Source organism: Micropterus dolomieu, linkage group LG23 (genome assembly GCF_021292245.1).
Source record: "Micropterus dolomieu isolate WLL.071019.BEF.003 ecotype Adirondacks linkage group LG23, ASM2129224v1, whole genome shotgun sequence".
Classification (NCBI taxonomy): Eukaryota; Metazoa; Chordata; class Actinopteri; order Centrarchiformes; family Centrarchidae; genus Micropterus; species Micropterus dolomieu.
Genome location: NC_060172.1, coordinates 24722441 through 24748616, shown reverse-complemented (window position 1 = coordinate 24748616; position 26176 = coordinate 24722441). Strand labels below are relative to the sequence as shown.

At 39.5% G+C, this 26176-nt stretch overlaps 2 protein-coding genes across 6 annotated transcripts in view; one reads left to right on the top strand and one right to left on the bottom strand.

The window, feature by feature from the left end:
* slc12a9 (solute carrier family 12 member 9) overlaps positions 1-7509 on the top strand; it is an 8763-nt gene extending 1254 nt beyond the window's left edge. Inside the window, exons 2-14 of the mRNA XM_046040907.1 lie at positions 1179-1406; positions 1548-1682; positions 1799-1936; positions 2049-2351; positions 2487-2594; positions 3191-3302; positions 3386-3543; positions 3618-3700; positions 3789-3913; positions 4415-4607; positions 4695-4869; positions 5997-6143; positions 6231-7509. Of these exons, the coding sequence (XP_045896863.1) occupies positions 1208-1406; positions 1548-1682; positions 1799-1936; positions 2049-2351; positions 2487-2594; positions 3191-3302; positions 3386-3543; positions 3618-3700; positions 3789-3913; positions 4415-4607; positions 4695-4869; positions 5997-6143; positions 6231-7072 (2718 nt within the window). The 5' untranslated portion in view covers positions 1179-1207 and the 3' untranslated portion in view covers positions 7073-7509. The remainder of the gene's footprint in view (positions 1-1178; positions 1407-1547; positions 1683-1798; positions 1937-2048; positions 2352-2486; positions 2595-3190; positions 3303-3385; positions 3544-3617; positions 3701-3788; positions 3914-4414; positions 4608-4694; positions 4870-5996; positions 6144-6230) is intronic.
* A 592-nt stretch (positions 7510-8101) lies between these two features.
* Positions 8102-26146, bottom strand: hsd20b2 (hydroxysteroid (20-beta) dehydrogenase 2). 5 transcript variants are annotated; one of them, XM_046039901.1, is made up of 12 exons: positions 25981-26146; positions 21529-21600; positions 13275-13321; positions 13015-13090; positions 12785-12895; positions 12078-12145; positions 11896-11940; positions 11695-11729; positions 10535-10616; positions 10321-10386; positions 8866-9015; positions 8102-8775 (listed from the first exon to the last, which is right to left on the bottom strand). In XM_046039901.1, the coding sequence occupies exons 2-12, from the start codon at positions 21584-21586 to the stop codon at positions 8632-8634; spliced, it is 882 nt and encodes a 293-aa protein (XP_045895857.1). In that variant the 5' UTR covers positions 21587-21600; positions 25981-26146; the 3' UTR covers positions 8102-8631. The 5 variants fall into 5 exon arrangements, with proteins under 5 accessions (XP_045895857.1, XP_045895858.1, XP_045895855.1 ...); XM_046039902.1 differs by lacking the exons at positions 21529-21600; positions 25981-26146 and adding an exon at positions 15093-15329; XM_046039899.1 differs by lacking the exons at positions 21529-21600; positions 25981-26146 and adding an exon at positions 14395-14801 and having other exon boundaries at positions 8866-9055.
* Between the last annotated feature and the right edge of the window lie 30 nt (positions 26147-26176).

Genomic DNA, 26176 nt, shown 5'->3' with positions numbered 1-26176 from the left:
GGGGGGGGGGGGGGGGGGGGGGGGGTGTTGAACTCTGGCAACAGCCTCAGTATTGAAAACTGCCTCCTGGAGAAAGAATGGAACAGGTGAACCCTGACACCTGAGAGACAAAACAAACAAGGTCAGCTGTGCACAGAGGCGCATACTCACGCTGCTCAGCTGAGATGCAAAAACAGACAAGGGTCTGTGAATCAGTGAGTCATCATTTTGATACCTGCAGTAGCCTATTCTGTAGTAAAGGGATGCAAAGAAGAGAAATGACTGAGTGTGGAAAGAAGTAGAACAGGTTAAATGATCAGATGATTATGTGGCACCTGAGTGGCACTGGACATTCTGGATTTCATTTGCTTACTTGTGTCGAGTCACTGAATCTAATTTGTGATTATGTTAAACAAATGGTTGCACAGGTTTGGTTTATCTTATCCAAAAATATGTTCAGGTTGGCGTCAGACTTTTAATACCCTATGTCCTGCTGCTCAAAAAAGCCTCACAACCCTTTAAAGTAATTTGTTTGTCTGAGGCTGGAAGCATTCACAAGGCAGTGTGTGACGCGTGCTACTATGCACACGATGATCTTCACTTTAAGGAAGCGCCGGAAAGCGTGGAAACATCGCTGGGTGTGCATTGGTGTGAAAATGCAAAGGCCTGTGCGTTTGTGACTAGTTGCTACATGTGAGTTGAAACATCAATACATCATGTAAAAGAAAGCTGTATACATTATGAAATAAAACTGACATAAAATTCTAATAAATGCTCTTACTTTGTACTTAAAAGATGAGAAACGCACATCAGGCACAAAAATGTACATATAATACATAATAAAATCCTGCAACAGCGAGTCTGCATCAATGCTGATTTACTGACCACGAGCAAATGTATGAAGACACAACCCTTATGGGTGGTTTTTATGAGAGCTCTAGCACTTTACTGCAAATCACTTAAGTATATGAAAAAGAAAACCGCAAAAACTCTTATTAACCCTTAGGTACTTTGGGAAGGGTTCGATATGAGAAAGATCCTACATGTCAGGGGAAAAAGGACAACTGTGCAAGAAGGATGCATTAAGACAAATACCTGCTTGTGGGGCTGAATGATAGAAAGCAGCCACTCTGCTGTACGTTAAATTATGTAGTTATATTTCTGTTTTAAACCTGTTCTCATTGATTTCTTTTTCACAGGGCAAGCAGACAGTCTCTTCTCACCAACCATGTCAAACGAACGCACCCCTTTGATCACCTCAGGCCTGTGTGGTCTGACCACAGTGGCATGCGTCGCGAGGTCGGACATCACCCCTGAATCCAGCTCTGGGACACCAAGTAAAGACCCTCGAAAACTGAACACTTTTTTTGGGGTGATGGTGCCAACCATCCTCTCCATGTTCAGCATCGTGCTGTTTCTGAGAACCGGTGAGCGATGCATGCGTGAAGAGAGAAAAGTAGCAGCAGTTTTGTTTTGTAGACCGTGGATGTCTGTGTGATTCACACACTTACAGTATAACAGAGTCATTGTGCTGTATGTGACTAACACTAACATGATCTCTCCTGCAGGGTTTGTGGTTGGTCATGCTGGGCTGTTACAGGGTCTTTTAATGTTGATTGTAGCCTACACCATTATATCTCTTACAATACTGTCCATCTGTGCCATTTCCACAAATGGTGCCATACAAGGTGGTGGGGCCTACTGTATCCTCAGAGACCAAACAAATTGTCAAAATGGTGTTTTTCTTGAGTGTTACTTGATCCTGCCTGCAGTTTCATTCATTTCAACTGAAACGTCAACCTTAACCAAATGTGACCAGACATGATAAGTCGGTCTCTAGGCCCAGAGTTTGGAGGAAGCATCGGTTTGATGTTCTTCCTGGCCAAAGTGTGTGCATGTGGAGAATACGTCCTTGGTCTTGTGGAGGCGATACTTGACGTATTTGGTGTGGATCCTGGTAAGTTTTTGGTTATGTTTTGTTTCTCTAATCTATTTTTCTAGCTAACGAAACTACTTCATTTGGTTTTGTTGAGGATTCTCAGTTTTCTCACTGTTTTCCTCTGTTATAGAGTCATCTGTGTCCGGGGGGGTGCGGGTGCTTCCTCAGGGTTACTGGTACACAGTGCTGTACTCCTCTGTAATCCTCCTGCTCTGTCTGCTTGTCTGCCTGGTGGGCGCCCACATCTACTCCCGCACCGCCTTCGCCATCCTGCTGGTGGTCACTGTATCCTTGCTGTCCATCTTCATCAGTTCTGTGGCGGTCAAACCTCGTGATTTTGTCATTACCCACCGGGGGTCCGGCAACCAGACCCTCCACTACAACGCCAGCTATACGGGCTTCAATGCTACCACTCTGAGAAACAACCTGGGCTGTGAGTATTAAGGGCACGAGGGTGATGCTAGTGAGGATATGAAAGCACATTCACAAGAAAGCTACATGATGCCTTTTTAAATTTAGGAACATCTATTAAAGGGCTCTCTGCTGTTCCTTAATTTTCTCATTGCAGCTGGTTACACTCTGGACTACAGCACCAACTCTGTCATGTCTTTTGCCACCGTGTTTGCCGTCATGTTTACCAGCTGCACTGGGATCATGGCCGGAGCGAACATGTCAGGTTAAAGCTTGTTGTCTTACACATAGAAGTACATTTACTGATATAAAGCACTTAAGTACAGTTTGACTTTTTATTTCTATTTTATGCTAATAATTCTACTCACATACATTTCAGAGGGAAATATTGTACTTTATACTCCAGTACATTTATTTATTTAAGTTTTTTTCTGAAGATTTTTATCTACAAAACATAGTCAACTATCTAACAGTATATGCAGTAGTAGTAAATTAGCTCCACCTTGACAAAATACAACAGTAATATTCTACTTATGAAACATTAATGCATAAATATGAATGATACAATAATATAAAATGTAATAATATAACACCTACAGGGCCATTCTGCCTGCAGAACAAGTACTTTTAGGGTACTTATACTAATAATACTAATATTTTAATTATATTGAACCTGTGATACTATTCAAGTATCATTTTGAATGCATGACTTCTACATGTAATGCAGTATACTTCCATTCTGCCATTGCTAGTTTTACCTTTGAATTATGTGCATGCCATTATGCAGAATAATGTCAAACAAGAGATGCACAGAGATCATGCACACCCTGACGTTTGTTCTCACTCCACATGCATCTGAAGGGGAGCTGAAGACTCCGAGTGTTTCCATCCCTAATGGCACCATCGTAGCTGTCTTTTACACCTTCACAGTCTACATCCTCCTCTTCATTTTGGTCAGCGCCACCTGTGACAGGTCTGAAATGCCTCATAATAGTGTTGTCTGATATAATTGAGGCCATTCCACAAATGAGTTGTCAATTGTATCATTTTCCTTAGGGCCCTGTTGATCCAGGATTATGGGTTCCTCCAGAAAATAAACATCTGGCCGCCGTTTGTCACCATCGGGATATACTGCGCCTCTCTGTCAGCCGCAATGTGTGCTATGATCGGAGCGTCTCGTATCCTCCACGCTCTTGCTCTGGATCACCTCTTTGGTGGGTTACTCATCAGATCAGGGCCTTCTTTATGCAGCAAGCTTTTTTGTAAGAGACTTCTGTTTTCCTCACAGGTCTGCCATTAGCCCCGGCTGCCATGATGTCAAGCTCGGGGAATCCGTGGGTGGCAGTGCTGTACACCTGGGGTCTGGCACAGGTGAGCGGAGTTTCTGCGGTGTGCTGTCGTGTATTTTCAGAATTACAACCAGCCCTAAGCTGTGGTTTGTGGTGTGTTTGGGTTTCAGTGCGTGGTGTTTGCAGGCCAGCTCAACGCTATAGCAAGCTTGGTGACTGTTTTCTACTTGCTTGCCTACGCTGCTGTTGACCTGGCGTGTTTGGCTCTTGAGTGGGCGTCGGCACCAAATTTCAGGTAATAAAAGATAATTTTGCTATTAAAGGAAATTGAAGGAAAGGAAAAAGAAGTCGGTGACCTTTAGTGTTCTCTATCAACGGCACATAGGTGTTAAATCCAAATTTCTCAACAGTCTGTAATTGAATCCAACAGTGATTGGACATCAGAATAAAATTACTAACAAAAACACCTACTGTCGAGGTAATTTTTTGCTGAAAGGCCTGTCACTTATTCATCATACCATCATTGAGTGTGGCTGTAAATTGACACCTAGGAAGTAAGAAAAATCTATGATTGCGCAAGTATACAAAAAATTTAAGGTAACTTAGGGTATCTTCTTTAGTGAGTACAGGTGAGATTTGAATGCCAGTGTTAGTGCTATAACCAGCATTCAAGCACTGGTACTCATGTAGATAGACAACCATATCAGCCTTACTTGGATATATTACTAATGATCTTTCATGTGACAGTAAATGTAACTTTTATGCCTCTCTCCGGTTGTCTCTTTGTGTTTAACAGACCGACCTTCCAGCTCTTCTCCTGGCACACCTGCCTGCTGGGGATTCTGAGCTGTTTAGTGATGATGTTCGTCATTAATCCCGTGTACTCGTCGGGGAGCATCGTCCTCCTGTTACTGCTGCTGCTTTTCCTCCACTACAGATCGCCCACCAGCAGCTGGGGCTACATCAGCCAGGCTCTCATTTTCCATCAGGTATCTGGACTCGTGCAGCAACTCGCGCGCACACAAAATCAGATACGCGCATCAGTTTGTCAACATTACTGTCTTCTTTTGGTTTAGGTGCGTAAGTATCTTTTGATGCTGGATGTGAGGAAAGACCATGTGAAGTTCTGGAGGCCGCAGGTGTTGTTAATGGTGGCCAACCCTCGCTCGTCCTGTCAGCTCATCCTGTTTGTCAACCAGCTGAAGAAGGGAGGACTGTTTGTGTTGGGCCACGTGCAGCTGGGAGATCTGGGTAATTCTCTGTGGATGGTCTGGAATGGCCATCTGCAGCTAACAGTATTAAATTATTCTTATCTTTGAATCATTTCCTCTCTGGTTTCACCCCTCCACTGAAGCTGAACACTCTTTTGAGTTGCCGCTCCTCTTTTGAGTTTATGCCTTCAACTGCTGCAGATAAAATGTAATCATTGTCACACTGTTATTGCATTTTCATTTGTATAGTAGTTATGTATGGGTGGAATAAAAAAAGAGGGTCAGTGTGTTCTGCGAACTTGCTACAATATCATTGAATTAGCTTTCTATTTTGGTCAGGTTAATTGACCGACTGGCCTTTTGATGTGCCTGGAAGCCTTTCACCGCTGTAATCAATCAATGTGACATCATGTCCTCACTTTTATCATTCAGTCCGAGAGCACCTTGTGGGCTTTCACTTTCCATCTGCTGCTTCTCTTGCATTATTGATAAGAGATTAAGTTTTCTGTTCACTGTGAGACCAGACCAGAGTATAAACCAGCCAGATGTCTAGCTCCTTGTTTACACAGGCACATATTGTTCCAAACCATAAGAAAATATATTGTGTGATGCTCCCCAAAGCAACAGAAAGTAACACGGTGACATATTGGTTCAATAATCCATAAACACATAGTTTGCATTTCTGCCCCCTGGTGACCATTAGGATACATTGCAACACACTACACACACACTACAGACAATGACATTTGATCATTTACTTGCAGTGGTGGAGGGTAACTAAGTACGATTTATTCAACATAAGTACAGAATTAAGCTACTTGTACTTAACTTGAGTATTTCCATTTAAGGCTACCTTGTACTAGAAGTACAAGTACTTAAATGGAAATACTCACTACATTTCACGGGGAGCAATTGTACCTTTTACTTCACTACATTTGTTTGTAGGTTGGGAACCACTGGACCAAACTCATTGTATATAAAGTAGTTATAACCAGTTCCACCTCGACACCAATAAAATGCTACTTAAACAGTGATGCATTTGTATTAACAATCAAAGAATTTGATATATTATAATATATCTAATATATATAATATTGAAATTAAGCCCTTTATTTGTATTATGCAAATCTATGCAGTAAATTAATTTCTGCCTTTCCTGTGTTTTAGACATTCTGCCATCAGACCCGGTCCAGCAGCAGTACAACTTCTGGTTGAGCCTAGTTGATAAACTCGGGGTGAAGGCCTTTGTAGACCTGACGCTGTCTCCCTCCGTCAGACAGGGAACACAGCATCTGCTGCGCATCACTGGCCTAGGTAAGCATTTGTCTTATCCCTGCCATGCCCACGTTCAGTACACATTATGATGTTGCTTTATCTTGTCACTTTGTTTCTTCCTACAAGGCGGCATGAAGCCCAACACACTGGTTTTGGGTTTCTATGACAGCAGCACTCCTGAGGACTTCTTCCTACAAGATACTGCGTTCTGTGAGTCTTCGCTGGAACGTGGGAGTGAGGGTGAATACAATTTTGGGGTTGACTTGCCTTCATTACAGGCCCATTTCCCCCCAGTCCGACATGTTGAGAGCCCACGCTGGCTTTCACCAGAGGAGTATGTAGGGATAATTTCTGACGCCATCAAAATGAGCAAGAACGTGTGCCTTGCCCGCCATTTCTTCCAGTTAGAGGGAGAGGGGAAAGACAGCAAGGTTGACGGGTCCGACCGGACTATAGATGTGTGGCCTCTCAACCTGCTTCAGCCAGGCAGCCGTGATTATGAGGATGTGTGCAGCCTGTTTCTGCTGCAGATGGCCTGTGTGCTCAACATGTCCAGCAAATGGCGCCATGCAAGAATGAGGATCTTCCTGAATGTGGAGACCGAGTCCAGTGACCAGGGCTGGGTGGTAAACGAAGAGACGTTCCGAGAGTTGCTGAGGAAGCTGAGGATCAGGGCGTCGATAAAGATCGTGCCGTGGGACTCGGTGGTGCAGCACCACATTGAGCCGGACGGGGAGCGTTCAGCAGAGCCAATACAAGCTCTGTCTGAGGACTTCTTGTCCGCAGTGAACTGTATGTTGATGGAGCACAGCTCGCAAGCTGCTGTTCGCTTCCTGTATTTACCTCGACCTCCTGGTCATCACAGCCAATCACAGCAGTACTTGGCTCAGCTAGAAGCAGTGACCAATAGTTTAGGGCCAACGCTCCTGATTCACGGTGTCACCCCTGTCACATACACTGATCTGTGAGCATTTGCATTCATGAGTTTTGTTCCTGTTTGACATTTGATATTGTACATGTAGCCAGGTCTTATCTGACTGCTCATTTAACACAAGCATAGTATAAACTGTGGTTACATGTAAAATAAACACATCATGTAATGAAACGTAGATGCTAAGGTACATCACAGGTTACTTAACTTTCACCTAATGCAGCTTTTTTGTTGTTGTACTGAGGCTTAGAAAAGAACCACAGAGTGCATTTTGACAATACATCAACTGAGGTTTTTGTATTCAAATAGGATATTTTCCTAGTTTCATATACTTGAACTGGCTTGGTGGTTTAACCAAGAAATGGGAGAATATTAATGTCTGTGTGCGTGATTTCTGTTGATATAACCTCTTGTTTCAATTAGCTTTAAGCCTGTCTTTTTACACAAGACAGAAATAAAAATGTGTCAAAGGCTCTTCAGAACACACACAATTTGTTGTGAACAATACGGGTTGAGGACATTGCATAAAAAAAAAAAAAGCCTGTATATAATTTCAGGGATGACAGTGGTGTTTTGCGATAACAATTGACCACAGTAAGTTTCTTAATGGTATTATGTTAATCCATAATAACTTTTAAACTCCTCTGTATTTGTGCTGCTTGCCTTTTCCTACATTCCCATATATATATATATATATATATATATATATATATATATGCGCGCGCACGCGCGCTGGTCTCTGGACCAAGTGATCCAAAGACATTTCTTGTTTCTGAGCTAAATTTGAGTAAAGTTTTTTTTTTTTTTTTTTTTTCATGAACGTGCAAACATGTTTTCTTTTGCTGTTAAATGTGTCTCTAGTCTTCACAAAAGAAACCACTTTGTACATCTGACCTCAGAATGATGAACACATTTGTTGCTGTTGTATTTGCTAACTTTCAAAACATACTGGATTTTTGTGCTTAATGATGCAGACATTCAAAAATACACCAAAAAGGGTTATGCTGAAGGTTATATCCTAATCCAGTCTCAGTCAGGACCAGGACCAACAATGATTCATACCAAGTCAAAATTAAAAAGAGAGCGTGTTGTACCATTGTTACACAAATTAATTTAACATTTAAAAAAAAATACAGAATAAAATGTTACTGCATTCTTGTCATGTTTTTTTTTATAGTGTTGCACTGAATACATTAAACTTCTGTTTGCCATAGAAATAAATAACATAATTAATACACACACACTAAAATCTTAACAAAAAATTATGTATTTAAAAAAATTACTTAAATGCAATAAAAACAGATTGTGCCTGTATATCTGTCAAGTGCAATATTAAAATATTAATATAAACGATAAATAGAAACTTCAGCTCCCCTGCAGATATTGTGGCCCAACAATACTTCATCCCGTGAATCTGGCTGTACATATAGTGTAGGCAATGTATTACCATAACCTTGCTATGATGTTGCACACATGTGAGAAGTGGACCTACAGTCAAGATAATCTAGGTATAATGCCCATAGTCAGCTATTAAAGTCAACATGTCAGTAATCTTCATCCATTTAGTGAATACTCTGTGCAGATGCAGTGACATAACTACTCCTCCTTTTTACTGAGCTTATCCTTTTCCCTGCATTCTCTTCTTTCATGTTTGCTGACTTTTGCAAGGTTATGTAGCTTTCTTATGAGGACTGTTGACATACGCAGCCAGTCCGGCAGCAGTATTGTGAGAGCCATGTTCTGTAGGATGACGGGGAAAGAGAAAGAGGACGTTAACATATCACAGCAGCTGACAATTTGTATGTTATCACAATCTGTTATTCCTCTGACCTGGAGTGCATGGGACAGGCAGCCGCTGGTGTAACTGGAGTGACCCACAGTGTTCAAGGCCTCGCGGACAAAGCCTGAAGCAGTCTTCACAAAGCAGTTGACTGTCACATTCTTTGTCATGTTGGTGGAAACCAGGAAGGGGGCCACACACTGGGGGGTGGGGGATTGTGGTTGGACAGGTGGGACTTCCCTTTACATCATTCATATTACTGACTTTAAAAGCAGTTTCAATTTTAAGCAAAAACACGACAGACTGAAAAACATTTAGTCCATTGCAGCAGTATCCAAAACACAGTGAGACCAGAAGGGGCAAAGGTTCATTCTATAAGCTGCATGTTTGTTCATCCAATGAAAAAACACTCTTCAAATTAGCCTTTGGCCGCAAACAGAGCAACCTCAAATGTAGCTTGATTGCTTTATTTTTTCTTATTTGAAAACCACATTAAAAGCTTAAAAAAGGGTACAAACATAAGAATAAGACATTTTTGGTGTTCAGATTGATCTGAGTCTCATGATGTGACCTTCTGATATTATCTTGTATTTGTCTGTGTCCAACAAAACATAAGATCTGGTAAAAATCATGTATGGAGGAAGGACATTTTTCTTGACTCTGTCTCCGGGAATTGTTGGGTTTCTGTAAATAATATCAGAGTGCGGTCTAGACCAGGTCTTTTGTGAAAACGCGCGACGAGAGAACTGTTGTTCTGATTTGGCGCTATATAAATAAAATTGAGTTGAATTGAAATGAATGTCATGTAAAATCAATCAATAATCAAACTTCAGTGCCCTCACAAGTATTGTCACATTCTTATCTGTTTAACCATCTTTAGTAATTTAACAGAATTAACTTCCTGTCTCCAGGGTGGCATTTCTAGTATTTTTAAATCCAATTATACCTATACTCAGGGTTTTGGTGTGTAAGATCTGTAAATTACAGCTAGAGCTATAAATTGTCCAGCTGATATTAGCTAATCATCAATCTGCATAAAAGTAACAAGAAATAATCTAAAATATATTTAGAAAGTGTGTCTCTATTACAGTGTACACACACATTCTGTATACATACACACATACAATATCGGACAATATATTGTTATTTAATTTTTAAAACTCAAATACTGACAATAGTATCTGCCTCAACTGTCAGGCTACTAATGTGGCTGAGAATAAGGTTTTGGTAAAATAATACCTGGCAAAATCCTTTTATTATAAATCTTATCAGGCCACTTTTGTCTATTAAAAAAAAGCCTTTCAAACTATTTCCAATTACTTTGTAGGACCAACGGCCAATTGTTCTTAATTCTAGTGTGTTATTCTCTCTTCATTCATGACATTGATTTTCACTTCCAGAGAAATCTTTTTTTTTGGTAACAAGTTGAAATCATATTTTGGTTTAAGAAAATAAGACTTCACTTTATAAGATGATGAGTTTCAGCTCAATGTAACATACTTTACCTGAACAATAATGCCCTTTGACTTGTACTCAGCATGCAGACACTGAGAGAAATATATTACAAAAATCTGAAATAAAGAAGAAAGTCAAGGTCACAAAACAAGCACACCAGCAGGTAAATGTCATGAATCAGTGAATGTGTTAGTGTGATCTGGTCAGGGTGTGTCTGAATGAATGTATGAGTGTAAATAACAGAATATTTGGAACAGAAAGTACCTTAGTGGCAGAATAAAGGGACAACAAAGGCTGTGGACGGATGCCCACTTCGGAGGATATATTGATGATCAGCCCTCTCCCTCTAGAAAGGAGAAGGAAGACAAACATCCATAACATAACCCTATATTATCATTCATTCAAATCCACTGTTAACTTCTAAGGGCCTGATTTACTAAAGGTGTGCCTGAGTAAAAACGTGTGCAAACTTGATATCACCAGCAAGTTAGCACATAGGCTGATGTACTAACGGTGTGAGTGCAACAGCATCTGTATTCAATACGTTTAAAAGGAAGGTGCAAACCGCCAAGTGTTGTGCAGAGATGGCTTCTGTTATTGTTGTCAGAAGGAGACAGCCTTAATGAAAGAAAACTTAGAGAATTTAACAATATTAGATATTATTCTATATCTAATATATAGAAATACAATGATTTTATTTGATTTATTCGATAAACTATATGAATAGAATATTTTTGTGTTTTCCTTTAGCTTTGGCAATACTGTTGTTTTAACATTCATGCCAATAAAGCAAATTTCGTTTCGACATGATTTGTTTTCTCCGTGAGATGGAAATTGCGTGGCGCTGCGGAGAGCCCCCAGCTGCAGTAGTGCACGGATCACGCGTAAAATTCATCCAGCCAGAGGGAACGATCACCAACTGTTCACAGCGCGGTCGTAATATAGCGACACAACCCATTGTAGGTATCGGAGAGGGTGTGTACAGGGGCAGGGACAGGAGATCGCGGAGCGACGCTCGGTGATTGTTTCCTCTGGCTGGATGAAGCACGATCTGGCATTTCCTCGCGTCTGGGTCATTCCAGCATACTGTAGCTGTTTCTGCTGGGGTTTCCCAAAGCAGTTTTTCCAGGTGTGCTGTCCCAAGTACCAACTACCCAGGATGGGCAGGTACATACGATTTCCACATACTCGGGACGCACTGAACGAAACAAACCAAGGTTTTTACGCTGTGGCTGCTTTGCCTCCCAACTCTCCATTAAAACACGCAAAACCCTCATTTAAATACTTCCACCTCCATTATGTTTGCTCCTGCGTCATTTACGCAATAATTCTTAGTAAATCACCCATAACGGGAATGCACACGCAATTTAGTACTCTTTATTCAGGATGTTAGTAAATCGGGCGCTATGTGTTTGTGACAATACCTTTCAACCATGCCTGGAAGAACCAGTCTGGTCATCTAAGTGAAGAAAACATAAATCATCATCAGCTTTTTTTATGAAGCTATAGCCGTTACCAAAAAAACAAGACTCTGTTCAGATACAATGAAAAGGTTAATGCAGGTGCCCGAACATTAAAATCACTCATTAATACGCAGTCATAAAGTAAATACATAGATAGCTTACCTGTGGGATAGACAGCATGTTACAGTTGATAATCTCAGTGATTTTCTGGTAAGAAAAAACACAAGTAAACCTATGCCAGTTACAAATCAGAGACAAACCTGGCCTCTAAGAGCCTGAGTCATAGAAAATTAATCGTTTGGTATATTGTCTTAAGAAAATTACATTTAAAAAGCAAAACTTACCTGTTCAGCATCTGGTATTTCCAGGAAATACGCAAAATGATCAGAATAGGCTATTCCTACATTGTTAACTGTATGGGTTATAAAGACACAAGGATATTTGTTAATAAAAATTTGTCTTATGTCAGTCTTTATTTGATTAGTATATTCCTATCTCCTTCAACTATTCAGCCTGTCAGAGTAAGCACATACATTTGGCAATGCCCAATTTTGGTCTGGCATGGTGTAGGATAAATATGCCTTACTTCATAGGCTGTTGAATTAGCCTCCATCAGGTAAGAAAACACATTTCATATTCATAATAGGACGCTGCAGGTGGACCAGCCACTAAAGAAATAGTTTAGGCAAATACACTTTTTCACACAGCTGAATGAGAGGATGGATCCCATTCTCACGTCTGTACAATAAATAAGAAGCTACGCTATCTATCCTACTGTCCAGGAGACTGTTTGCCCTTGAACAATTCCTTTAACCATACAGAGCCACCTTTTTTAAAAACATGCAATTTACTGATTGGTCCAGTGACCAGCTGCTGTACTCTTTTACTTTCTTTTACTCTCAGTCAGTGTTTTCTAGAAGAATTGCTTGCAAGCATGATTCTCTTTACTGTGAGGCTTTCAACGCTTGTCCTCCATTATGTCTCAATTTATAAAGTATCTGAATAACTTCCTTGTGATTTTTCTGTGCTCTGTAATTGGTTGTCCCATTACCCAGAATTCCTATCTCCAATCCCTGTAGTGCTTCAGCTATAGAAGGGTAGATACTGTGGCCGTCTGTGAAGTCCACTTGGATGGTGCGAGTCTTTCGTCCATACTGATCCTCTGAAGGAGACAAAGAATATTTTTGGTAACTTCTGCTCTAGAGTTGCACAAAGAAAGACACAAGTTTACTATAACACGGAACAGCAGTAGAACACCATATTTATTTTCATTTTACTCACGTATTTCTTTGGCAACCATTTCAAGCTTTTCATCAGATCTGCTTATCAAAATAACATCAAGGCCTCTGTGTGCCAGCTGGAAGGAGACAAGAACAAACAAGTCTGGTGACTGTCTTAAGCAACAGCAAGACAAACAGCACTGGTGAAATCTGATACTCTTGATCTAAAACAGCATAACAAATATCAACTGTCCCCAGCTTCAAACTTGAAATTTGGAACAGAAAATGGGGAGAAATTGTTGTAGAAGGAAGGATACTCACCTCGCTGGCATAAGCTTTACCAATACCAGATGTGGCACCAGTGACAACTGTATGAAGGAAAAGGCATGGACATGTTAGAATACTTCCAAGACAATGTGCTCCACCATACCCTAATCTCAAAGCTGCCATGTTCTTATGTTAAAATGCAGATTGAAAATGGAATAATACACCAGGCATTATAAGTAGCTACCTTTCAGTATCTTGTCTGATTTAGAAAAGATAATGTGGATCTTGGAGTCCGTATTTTTATTTTCTCTGGTGTTAAAGCATTAACAGCTTTTGAAACCGTGACCACAAGCTAACATTTTACAATTTACTGAACTCTTCTACTAGTTTTTCAAAAATGCAAACACATTTTTGGGATTTAATTCACTCTGCAGTTCTAAGTTCTCCATTTTGCAGAAATAGTGCACATAATTCTGCATTTCAAGCCATCTGCCTGGCTAAAACATTGCCGTTCAAAATGTTGATCTAAAGTCAACACTTGGCCACACTGAGCCTCACGTTAGTTGCCAATAGTCAGTGGTGAGCTCTGAGTGTTAAGACTTCAGAGAGAGGCACAGGGGAGACAAAAAGTGAGAGGAAGAGGAGGAAAATGTGGAAGACCTGAAACCTCCCATTTCCTTGCCAGAGAAAGGTTTTTTTTGACTGTATAAGATCCCAGTCAGAAACTCAAGACCAAAGGCCCAGCTGATTTTCTTCTTTTTCTGTGCATACTGTTTGGTTTGCATACCCAATTTTTTTTCCCTCACAAAAAGTGTCTTAAGTGGAAAAAAAACCTGCACCATCTTAGTAAAAGAAAATGGGAAGTTAAGGTATGTCTGATCAAGGATGTTTGCAGGCAATAGGACGGAAATGTCCCATCAAGTAGGAATGTGAACAGCTTATCAAGTCCCTTAATCAAGACAGGAAGCCTGGTTTGTGCTGAAGTTAATGTTCCAAGAAAATCCAGATATTCCCACTCCACTAACTTAGTCTGCATCATCTATCGGTTTAAAAACTGCATGTTCTCATTTGCAATAGGCAGATGTAAACACCTTAAATCTGACATTTGTTTAGCAAACATTTTGTTTTAAAGCAACTTATAAGAGAACATATAGCACATTTTATTTAACATTACCTGCCCATTGTCCATATGTCCTTAAATCAACTTGCCAAAGCTCTGACAAAACAAACTCTCTGAATCCACACCAACATCTCCAGACCAGTTTCAACAGGTGGAAAACAACTGTAAATCCCCCAAGGATGGCCAGCATGTCACTGAATGACATTTTGTAGCAGAGCTCCGGACTTAACAGGACTCCCTTGTAGCACGATTGACAAAGGTTTAAAAAGGTAGTTAATCCTACTTTTATATTGGAGGAAATGAGAACTTTTTCTGTACTGTGCTCCTCCCACACTGCTCCACCCCTCACTTTGTGCTGCTGTTATGGGGGTGAGACTGGCAGACACGAAACACTCCTGGAGCCATACAAGGCACCTGGACTTTACACACACCCTGCAGACTGAACTGAAGAAGTGGTTTCATTAAAAATGATACAACAAATGTTTCTGTCCAAACAGCTTACAACAACAGAGTTTTTAAAGTTAAAAAAATGTTAGATGAATGATTTCTATTGGCACATTGAGCTCCTCCTATACCCTTACATGCATATTGGATAAACATAATCATTACAATGCATTTACCTTAAAGGGATACTGCAGCAATTATGTATTCCACTTCCATTAAGTTGGGCAACTCACAAGAGACAGAATTTTCCCTGCTCCTGATAAATTCCCACATCTTTCAAACTCCATGCACTAGTTTGTAACACAAACCTTTTATTATAAACTGGTTTCCACACCCACACTGAAATAACCCTGTTGACATCACTACGACATCATCATGGTTATTTTCTCAGAGGTCCGGCCAGAGCCATGCAAGACATACAACTCTTTCCACAGGCTGAGTAGCACTTTATGTGATGAGTAAGCTGAACTTGGTGTATAAAATTAGCAGTGAGAGCTCCTGTAGCACACTGGATGTCACAAATGGCACTTGGATCTAATCACAAAAGCCCAAAACAATGACTCCTCCAACAGCTGTAGTGGAGATAAAAACAATAATGTAATTGTGAACGTGAAACAGTATTTTAGTCCACTGATAAGTCTTTGCTGCAGTTACAATCTGTCAGGTTTTTATGTCCGCAGGAACAGTCCTTCCGATTCAAGTGAAATCAACTTCTGAACATTGATAAACTTTTGATTAAATATCTGAGAGATAATATTTGTGATAGTCTACCAGTTACAGCGGTAAATAAATGTGACCTAAATAACGAGAAAAGGCTTATTTCTGATAAAATACAGTCTTTACAGTTCAGTGTTGGTGGAAGCTTAACTGGAGCTGCACTCAACTGTAAAATACTCTTCACTCAACTGAAGTTAAACCTTAAATTTAAAGTTTTTTTTTATTATTTTAATGTCTTAGAGGGCTTTATTCTCTTAACCTTGAACGCTGCACAGAGGGAATATAAGACATAAATGACATGCTTCTGATTTGACCAGCTAATATAGGCTTACTCAAACTTGGTTCAATTATGGTTGTAATAAGGGTGTTTCATAGCTTAATATTCAATATTTCATTATGACCAACAACGCCTCCACAAAGAAATTGGACCATTTTTCTGCAGAATGACTTACTCGGGAAAAATAGTTCCTCTCTTGAGCTAAATAAATTTTGCTTTTACTACTTACTTTACTGCATTTTGTGGAAAAAGTGACCATGCATAGGTTTATTCCATCAGCAGTACTTTTACTTTAATTATATTAAAGGGAACTAAGTGTAGTTTTATGGAATCATAAGCAAATAAAGATGGCTAATAAAGATAGTTTAAAATACGAAGTCCCACACTATGCAAATTGTTAAGTCAGGTAGACGAGGTAATGGAACATTATCAGGGTTTCAGCAAGTTTCACCTGGTCAAATTTAAAGACCTTTATAAATGAAATTTAAGACCTTTATCGCAACTTAACAAAAAAGCAAAATGCAGTCACAAAATTATTTCCAGAGTAAATCAATGTATTCAAATTAGGGTTGAGTGATGTCTACAAAATTGGCATCGGATGAGGTCAATGAAACACCGGGATGGACGATGACATTGATAAGCGACGTAATTAAGATGGCATGCAGTGCAACTGCTGATGTGAAAAATGGATCACTGGTGGTAAAAAAAAAAAAAAGTTCTGTGTCTTTTCGGCAACTTTATAAAACATTAACCTACTGCTGATGGATAAACTCAGGAGAGCAGACAGGGAGACAGAGAAGCAGGGAAAGCTGGTGTGTTTGCAGTGACAGACCAGAGGTAAAGGTGTTTGTGAGTGCAGGGAGAAGTCGAGGCAGGCGCAAAACAGGTACATTTACAAATAGAAATAATGTCCATGGGGATTAAGACATGCTTTCACAGGCCGCTGTAATGTAAAAAATTAAGATAGTATTTTTGTTTCGGGGGATTGGGGGTCCTCCCAAGAAAATGATGTATGAAGAAATATGCAATTCCACATAATTTTGGAACATTGTTATTACCACATCTGTGAATAAGTAGGAAAAGAGCAGATTTGCAATAAACTACACCCCAAAAGCTAAACTTGCTAAATAAGTCTACTGGGGTTGAATTCTAACCATTACATCTGGGAAAATTCATTTGGTTAGTTTTGATGCTCACCACAATGATTATACATTCATTGCGCAGCACCAAGCTGTTTAGAGCCTCACCACCTTATAATGGCAGGAAAACACATGACCTCAGAATCATTACAGATAGAATTATTCATGTTTGCCTTTTGTGTCTTAATTTACTGCTTTATACATTTTTAATAAATCAACATAATAGGCAACATGAGAACCACCTAACCTTATATTATTAGGTTAGTATTATTACAAGCATTTCATTTGTACTTCAAAATCCAAAAGAATAATCTCAGCTCGGCAATACCGCAGCTTCTCTGTAGTCAACACAGTCTTTTTAATTCATCAAGATGTACAGTACAGGACAGAGCTGTAACCTGATCACTTAATTGATCTTATCCTCCGCTAACTTTCAGCGTCACTTTCTGTAGAGGGAGCCATGTGTTGATTGTTACCAGAGTTTACTGAAAATCATTATCGTTTAAAATTTTAATAGTGGAGCTCATTCATTAAGCAGCGACAGTAGGCTTCAAATACGTTGCTAGAGACTGGATCTAGCAAACTACCATGTGTAGTTGTGCTCCATTAGTTTGTCCTGTTATGTCAGTGTCGTAAAATGCAGGTAAGAGCACCTACTGGCACGTGGTGCAGTAAAAAAAGGGTCAGCCAAGCAGGACATGGAGCAACAGTTTTCTGACCATCGCGTATAGCAATTGGAAATTTTGAAGTTACCTGTGTGTAAGTACGTTTGATAGAACACATAGGATTTAGGAGATGTGTATTTTGTAAGTTTCGTCTTTTTTGTCAAATAAAAACAGATTTTTCTTCCTACATCTGCCTCCTTGCCTCGCTGGATTATACAGTTTTGCCCTCTTTGGAAAGCATGAGTCAGAAAGTTGCCATTATAGTACCATTACATGGACGTTGGAAAATAAATACCTGATTAAAATTATTTAAGACCAAGAACAAACTTCAGCGAGTTTAAGACTTTAAGGCATTAAATTTTGAAATTTTAGACTTTAAGACCCCGCGGAAACTCTGGAAACACATATTCAAGTCTTTATGCTAAACCCACTGAAACGGCCCAGTACGAGCTGACAGGCAGGTTCACTAATTTATCTCTTTACAAAGACAAGTGTTGCAGTATGAGAGTCAAACCTGAAGAGAGGCTGTGAAGTCTTCATATTAGGCGATACGAGAACCACATACAACATTTATCTAACTGCGTCGGACTTGATGCGCGAGGACACACGTGAAAACGTTCAGTTTTCAAAATAAAGTGTCATTACAGTATGGAAATAAAGTTAATTGATCATATTCACAGAAAGTATAAAACATATTACATGTGTCCATTAAAAGTAAAAAAAACAATAAAATGTTATGGAAGTTAATTATATTTTCTATTCTTTGATTTAGGGCTTTTGGAAAAAAAATGTTTGACTTTTGTTGCCGTTTCATCCCTATATACACTTTGTATCAATTGGAGTAGGTTTCAGCTAAATCCATATGTTGAAGATGCATGGAATATTTTCTATTCTGAGGTCACACATGCTCCCTTTAGAATGATTAGAGTCAAAGGTAGACATTTGCCATGGATCAGCTCACATCTTATTAGTCTCTTTAAACAAAGGGATAAAGCCTGGGCTAAATATCGCTTTTCTTCTAATGCCACAGATTTGGAAGCTTATAGATATCTCAGGAACTTATGTAAGACCAAGACAAGGAGGAGCAGCTGGTTTGACTCAGCCAGCAGCTGAGTTTACAACAATGTGCCAAAGTTTAAGGCTGCAGACACGCAGCTTTCTATTTAGCTTGTTTAACACTGGGGTAATTGCCAAGTTAACATTAGCTCTGCTAGTAAAAAACATAGCCTATAGGATGACAGATGATTTCCCTTACAGGTGTATTAATAAAGTATTGTGTTTTTACTCATGAAGGTTTTATTGTACGTACTTACAGTAGGCCTAACGAGCATAGGTGTCGACAACTCGAGTAGTTTGGAGCAGCATCTCGCTCTGCTGGCCGCTCTGTGTGGAGGAGCCGACAGAGCAGCAGAGGCTGCAACCTTATGATAAACAGTCCTGGGTCTGTTTAATACCCCATTTCGGTGCCATCATTAGCTTTCTTATCCATCATGTCCCAAGATAAATCAGATTAGACACTCGAAACATAACGTTACATTATAGTACCCACTAGTCTCAATAGCAGTATTGATAAGCTCGGACATTATTGATTTTGAGAAATTTTGGAACTGGGTGTCAATCCCCAGCACTAGCCAAACTGATTAGCATGTTAGCCGTTAGCTCACCAGTTAAATAAGTTCACCAACTAGCCCCGAGATTCTGGTTGGGCTTTTAAATTAATGCAGTTACTGTTTGTACCAAACTCCATTTAGAGAACACACACTCTGGCATTGGACGATGACGTCGATAGGCTACGTAATTAACAAGCTGTCATGCGGTGCACCTGCCGCCATGAAAAAAGGATCATGGGTGGAAATATCAAGAGAAATTACGAGTTCTGTATCCAGGGATGGAAATTAACTTTTTGGCTCACCTGCCAATGGGACTGGTAGATGAAAAAAAAATAAATCCCCTGGCCAAAATAATAACTTGCCTTTGTATGTCACGTAAACATTTGTTTCAGTACTAATAATGGAGATGAGGTATTCTGTTGAATACAAACTTAAAGACACCAGATTGAAATTTGAAGCAAAATAAATATATAACACAATTTACTGTTATGTCTTAAGTACAAGATGCTTATCATTCAACTTAAACCTCCTCATTAATAAATTTTTTGCTCTGCTTCAGCCTCTTTCTCTCATTTATTTGCAGGTGTTGTGAGCTGTTCTACATGTTGCCACTGGCTTTAACGGAGGGGAACGTAGCAAACAGCGGGTATAAATAAACGGGAGATATTTTAACAGGGGGGGATACAGGGAGAGAACGGCAAGATACGGGAGAAGCCCGGTGGAAACGGGAGAGTTGACAGATATGCACGTTATAGTGGTAACTAGCTAGCTAAATGCTAAAAACACTCCAGGTACTCCAAGCACGACTTGACAGCTCTCGACCCCGACTCCAATCCCCTAACACCCACCCCCTTACATAAGTACGCCAATCAAACACAAGTAACCTGAACATAAACACCACCACAACCAATGAACGCCCCTAATCAGTGTGTTACACAATTTTAAGTGGGGACAAATTTAAGTGCGACAAACGCCGAAAAACAATGTTGTTAGGTACCATCAAAAAGCTATTAAACATGCCTTTGCAGGGTGTACTGTACACATAACGTTACACTACAACAGTGGTGCAACGCCGACACACAAAGACGGTCCTCGTCTCATACACAACTGTCTCTCCGTACTTGTAAAACGTTAGCTGATTAGAGAGCTCTTCTCCAGTTGACATTTCTGTATAATTTATAATACAGAAATGTATTTATTCTAAAATTTTAATAAATTTTCAGATAGTGGCGTTTGTTTCCATGAGCTATAAACTGTAATGATCAAGATGAACAAAAAGGGTTTGAAATGCTTCACTTTGTGTAATGAATCTAGAATATATCAAAGATTCACTTTTTGAATTAAATTACGTTGGAAAATTAACTTAACCCAATATTCTATTTATTAAAGAATCATCTGTATTTACTTTATATATTTTTTTTAAATCACCTGAAGAATGTATTACACATTTTCCTCTCAGAGTCACATTGTGGATCAGATGTCCCACCTGGTGCCCAAAGAGCTGCAGAAAATCTCTGCATGTAGCCTACAACAGCTGTTCTGCCGAATTATGCATCCACCTCTTAAGCTCCTTATCAGAAACATCACTGATCAAACGTAGTTATCGCCTCAGATTGCTTGCTGAATCTCAAGGAATGCTACATCTACTGAGTGTATTAACTTATTGATGACTCTAAACTGCCTTTAATATGTACTTCGAATCAATCATCCCACTGATGAACCGCACAAAGAATAGTATAACATTATCGTTTTTAAACAGTAACGTTACACTTGGAGGTGCATGGCTCTCCTCGGGAGAGACAGCTCACCCAAATAGTGGCATCGGTGCTCCTCGGTGTGACAGTTTCAGGCAGAACTCCGCAGCCGCTCCCCCTGCGGGTCTCTGCCTTTAATCCCTTCAGGTCAATCGGGATCACATGAAGCGAATTATAATGGTATCTGACTAGTAACGTTATCTAACTGAACATTGATTCCGTTGCAAAATCTCACATCGCCCGTTAGTAAAAGTTACTGTTAACATAACGTCAGCTAACTGAGAGCTGAGCCTTTACTTACAACTTCACACAGACGCATTTTCTTCAAAGCATTATCACCCTAATGTCTAACACTAAGGTTAATCTAATAACGTTACAGTTTGGCTTCTCTCTTCTTGCTGACTTGTCTTTGACTCATTAAAAGCTGCGGTTACAACACACTAACTTGCGCTAAATTAGCAGCTTGGGGCTGCTCATATCTGGCTACTTAGCGTAACGAGCTAACGTTAAGCTAACAAGCTATATGCCGATAGCGATACCTGTTAAATGTTAACACATAAATAAAAAAGGACTTTCACTCACCAAGTAGAACACGGATTTCCTGGAGGTTCTCTCTCCAATGAACTGCACAGCCTGCCATTATTCATCCGGTATCTGCATGTAGAAGTGTCCATGAGGCTCCAACAGGCTGCCTTAAGTGCAATTTATCCTTCTGCGTCAAATCGACGGCGTAGCCTACGGCGTAGGTACGCACGTAGCCATGCATTTATACTTGTGCGTAGGTGTGTCCGTCCTTCTGCGATTACACCCCCAAACGCTAGTCGGCAGTAGCGCTACAGCGTCCACTGTGTTGACTTTTGCCGGCCGAGCAGGCTAATTTACGGTTTATTATTTATATATTTTATATTATTATATAGCTCCAAATTCTGCCAAGAATCAGCTGTGTCTTTTATGAACTATGTGACAGTTAAATCTAATAATGAAATGGAGTTATGTGATAAACCTGTCACACGTGAGGAAGCTAGGAAAGCAATTAATCTCCTAAAAAACAACAAATCACCTAGATTATGCAGATTTGATTGATGATAATGGATTTATTTTATTTTTAGACTTCTATAAAGCTTTCGATACTGTGGAGCATCAGTTCATCTTACAGTCTTTAAAGAAATTCGGCTTTGGTAATTTTTTCTGTACAGCTATTAAAACTCTATATAAGAATAGCAACAGTTCTATTAAAGTTATGGGTGGTACGTCCCCATGATTTTATCTGTCTAGAGGTATTAGACAGGGTTGCCCCACCACCCCGTACCTCTTCCTTTTGGTAGCTCAACTGTTGTCAAACCGTATTAAATCCAGTGCTTTGAAAGGTATCTCTTATAGGGAGAAAATTAATTATAACTCAGCTGGCAGATGACACCACATTATTCTTGAAAAATGAAAACCAAATTTCTGTTGCAACTGATGTAATCAACATGTTTTCGAAGGCTTCTGGTTTGTATTTGAATGTACATAAGTGTGAACTTATGGCTATAAAAGAGTGCTTTAAAACAGCTCTTTGTAATATTCCAATAAAAAGTGAAATACTTTATTTAGGTATATTTATTACTAAGGACCAACAGAGGAGAATGTCCTTAAATTTTACTCCTGTCATACAAAAAACTCAAAAGAAATGTAACCAGTGGCTTTTAAGAGATCTCTCATTAAGAGGTAGAGTATTAATTACTAAAGCAGAGGGACTCTCGTGATTATCACATGCTGCTTTAGCTCTGCATCTTAGCGACAAACTAATAAGACATTGACAAAATGCTATTCAATTTTATATGGAAGAATAAAACACATTACTTGAAGAAAACAGTTCTCATGAACTCCTATGAAATCGGTGGGTTTAACTTTCTGGATTTTTACACCTTAAATAATACCTTTAAAATAAATTGGCTGAAACAATTATATAGAAATCCTTCCTCCATTTGGAATGTTATACTTCTTCATGTATTATCAAAGCTGGGTGGCATGAGGTTGTTTCTAATTTGTAACTATGATATTGATAAGGTACCTGTTAAAATGTCTGCCTTTCATCGTCAGGCTTTCTTATCATGGTCTCTCATCTACAAGCACAACTTCTCACCTCACAAATATCTTATATGGAATAACAAGGACATTTTATATAAACACAAATCTCTCTTCATGGAATATTGGTTTAAACACAACATTGTGTTGGTAGATCAGTTATTTAACCAAAATGGTCTTCTGTTTACTTATGAAGAATTTCTTTCAGAATATAATATACCTGTTACACCTGGGGATTATGCAAAGGTTTTTGGTGAAATACCCCCTGGAATCTGTATGCTATTCAAATCTCAAACAAGGGTCACTACATAGCATCTGCCCTTGTTATTTCCGTCCGACACTTCCATAGGTAAAATTTGTTTTTCCACTCATTCCTGTAATAACAGATCTATAAGAGCTTTGTTTCAAAGAGACATTTCTACAGTACCATATGTGATTTCATACTGGAATCGATTTATAGATGATATAGTATGGAAGAAGGCATGACTTCTACCTAATCAATACTTTAAATTAATTTCCTTTAAAAATCATACATAAATTCTATCCAGCTAAAAATTATATTAAGTACAGATTTAGGAAAGATATTGAAGTAAATTGTAGTTTCTGTAGTGGCTGTCCAGAAACTGTTGTACATTTGTTTTGGCATTGTCCTATTGTGAAAAATTTCTGGAAAAGATTTTGTGATTTTATTTCAGAAAATATCTCTGAAAGTTTTGCTTTGTTTTGGAAGAATGTATTGTTTTGTTTCCCAGAAAATATCGCACAATGAAAAAACTTGTGTGTACTTGATTACGCCAAAATGTCGGCTGTAACACAGTGAATCAATATATTAGACCATTGCAACCCGAGCGAAATGACTCGTTTCGCTATCAGAATGTGATCCATTCGATCGGTAACATTTGAAAAGGCTACATCAGCCGCACGTATACAATTTTACCCCCATTTACGTTAGCGGAGCGCTAAACCCGAAGTTAGCCTGCTCGGCCAGCAAAAGTCAACACAGTGGACGCTGTAGTGCTACTGCCGACTAGCATTTAGGGGTGTAATTGCAGAATGACGGACAAGTATAAATGCATGACTACATGCGTAGCCTACGGCACGTAGACCCTATGCAGGAGTATAAATGGGCCTTAAGAGCTCCGTGTAGCTGAGTGAGGCAAACAGACGGCGGACCAAGTGCTAGAAGTGGCAGCGACTATTGGTGCCTGTCAATCAAAACGGCCACGCCCCTAATAATGCAGAACTTTAAGGCTAAATATAATTTAAACAGGTGAATTATAAAAAAAAATTCACCCCCCTCTCAGTTGTCATGAAGGGAAAAATTAGCGATATGCACTAAAAGCATTTTTTGAACCAGGCTGTAAACATGTTTTATTCTGCTGTAAAGTTGGGCATTTTAACATGGGGGTCAATGGAGATTGACTCCTTCTGCAGCCAGCCTCAAGTGGCCACTCGATGAATTGCAGTTTCAGATACTTCCGTATTGGTATCGGAAGTGAGAGCCGGAGGTTGCTGCTTGAGCCTGTCAGAGACGTTTTGTTATGGCCCAATCCCTATGTCCCCCCTCACAGACTCACAGACTTTGAGGCGCATTCCCGGGAAGTCAGTGAGGGCTCAGGGCTGTCCCACTGTCAAATCGTCAAGTGCGCGAGGGCTCTCTCGTGGACATTTTGAGCCCTTTATAGACCCTTTTCGTAAGTCCGCATTTCTGCAGACTTTGGCTGAGGGAATAGCGGTATGACATTAAACACGGGGGTTACCAGGGGAAGCCCGGAAGCGAGAGAAGTATCACGGCAAATCCGCCATCAGATTAGGGCTTAGGGGGGGCATTGGGATTGGGCCTTTCCTAACTGATGTAAATAGTAACGTTACCTGTACTGCTGTATAACATCAGAGTCACACCAGACGGAGGAAATTATAAAGTCATACACATTGTGTTTATTTATGACGTTACGGCATTTTTTTAATCCTACAAAAGGACAAGAACAAATTTAAGACCTTGCTAAACGAAATTTAATACTTTTAAGGCTTTATTTTTGGAATATGAAATTTAAGACTTTTTAAATACTTTTAAGACCCCTTTCGGGTACCCTGTTTAACATATGTAGCAATTGTAAGTGCTTTGGATAAATGCTCAAGTTAAATGACAAATGTAATTATATAAGTGGAATACACTCCACCTGGTTCACTTTACTGGCCCCACCGCCCTGTCAGCGTTAAGGTCTGCTGACTTTGCTTGGTGTGTATGAGGCAGATGCTACAGCATTATATTAAATGGGGCTCATTTAATACCCATCCCTAAAAGAGAGTTTGTCAAGACCACCACCTATAGCAATGTTTCTTTAACTTAACATTACTGAGACAGACAATTTTACATTTACTCATTTGATAACTTTTTAGAAGCTTTTATCCAAAGCAACTTACATTTCAGGAACAACATACAAGCATTAACAAAGCAAGATTAATTTAACTAGCTAACATGACATCCAAACACTTTTTAAAGGGCTGTGAAAGTAAATCAGTAAGGTAACACTGTCACTTACTAATAAAAAGGCAGTTGCTTATTCATGCAACACTAATTTGCCACGTCCTTGTAGGAATGCCTGCGAATTGTTTGGCAGGGATATCCACAGTGCATCAAGTTAAAGTTAGCCAACTTGTCACATGTGGACTGACATATTTTGGAAGATTCCAAATATTACACCAAAATTACTCTTCCACGACAACAATGTTAACGTTACCTCTTGCTACCTCTAGTTTGACATTAACTAAGTTAGTACGTTAAGTTACTTAGCTTCTCAATTTAGTGCCACATTTAAACTAGCCATCAACTCGGTCACGTTAACCCTTCTGTTTAAAGATAAAACCATCCAATTGGAGTTTATGGTAAACATGAATATCAAGTTATTTTATAACACTGCTTCTGTTAAAATACAAACAATGGTTTAATAAGTAGGAGAGACTTACCACAGTCAAATGACAGGACGTTTGACAGGCAGTGTCGACCCTAGTTTTACATTTTACAAAGCGCGTGTTGCAGCTTATATAGCTGACCTTCCACGTGACCAATGACGTCCAAGCTTCCTATGTCACGAAAGTTTGGCGCCAAATGATGCTGAAATATGAAGGAGGCGTGACTGGAGGACCTTGACGTCACGGGATC

Excerpts from the sequence above, each read along its gene's own strand:
- hsd20b2 (XM_046039898.1), bottom strand. The coding sequence starts at position 14,545 with ATGTCATTCAGTGACATGCTGGCCATCCTTGGGGGATTTACAGTTGTT. Across the intron at positions 11,730-11,895 it reads ACATGCTGTCTATCCCACAG|ATGACCAGACTGGTTCTTCC; the intron begins GTAAGCTATCTA and ends TTCTTCACTTAG. Across the intron at positions 10,387-10,534 it reads CCCTTTATTCTGCCACTAAG|ATTTTTGTAATATATTTCTC; the intron begins GTACTTTCTGTT and ends TCTTTATTTCAG.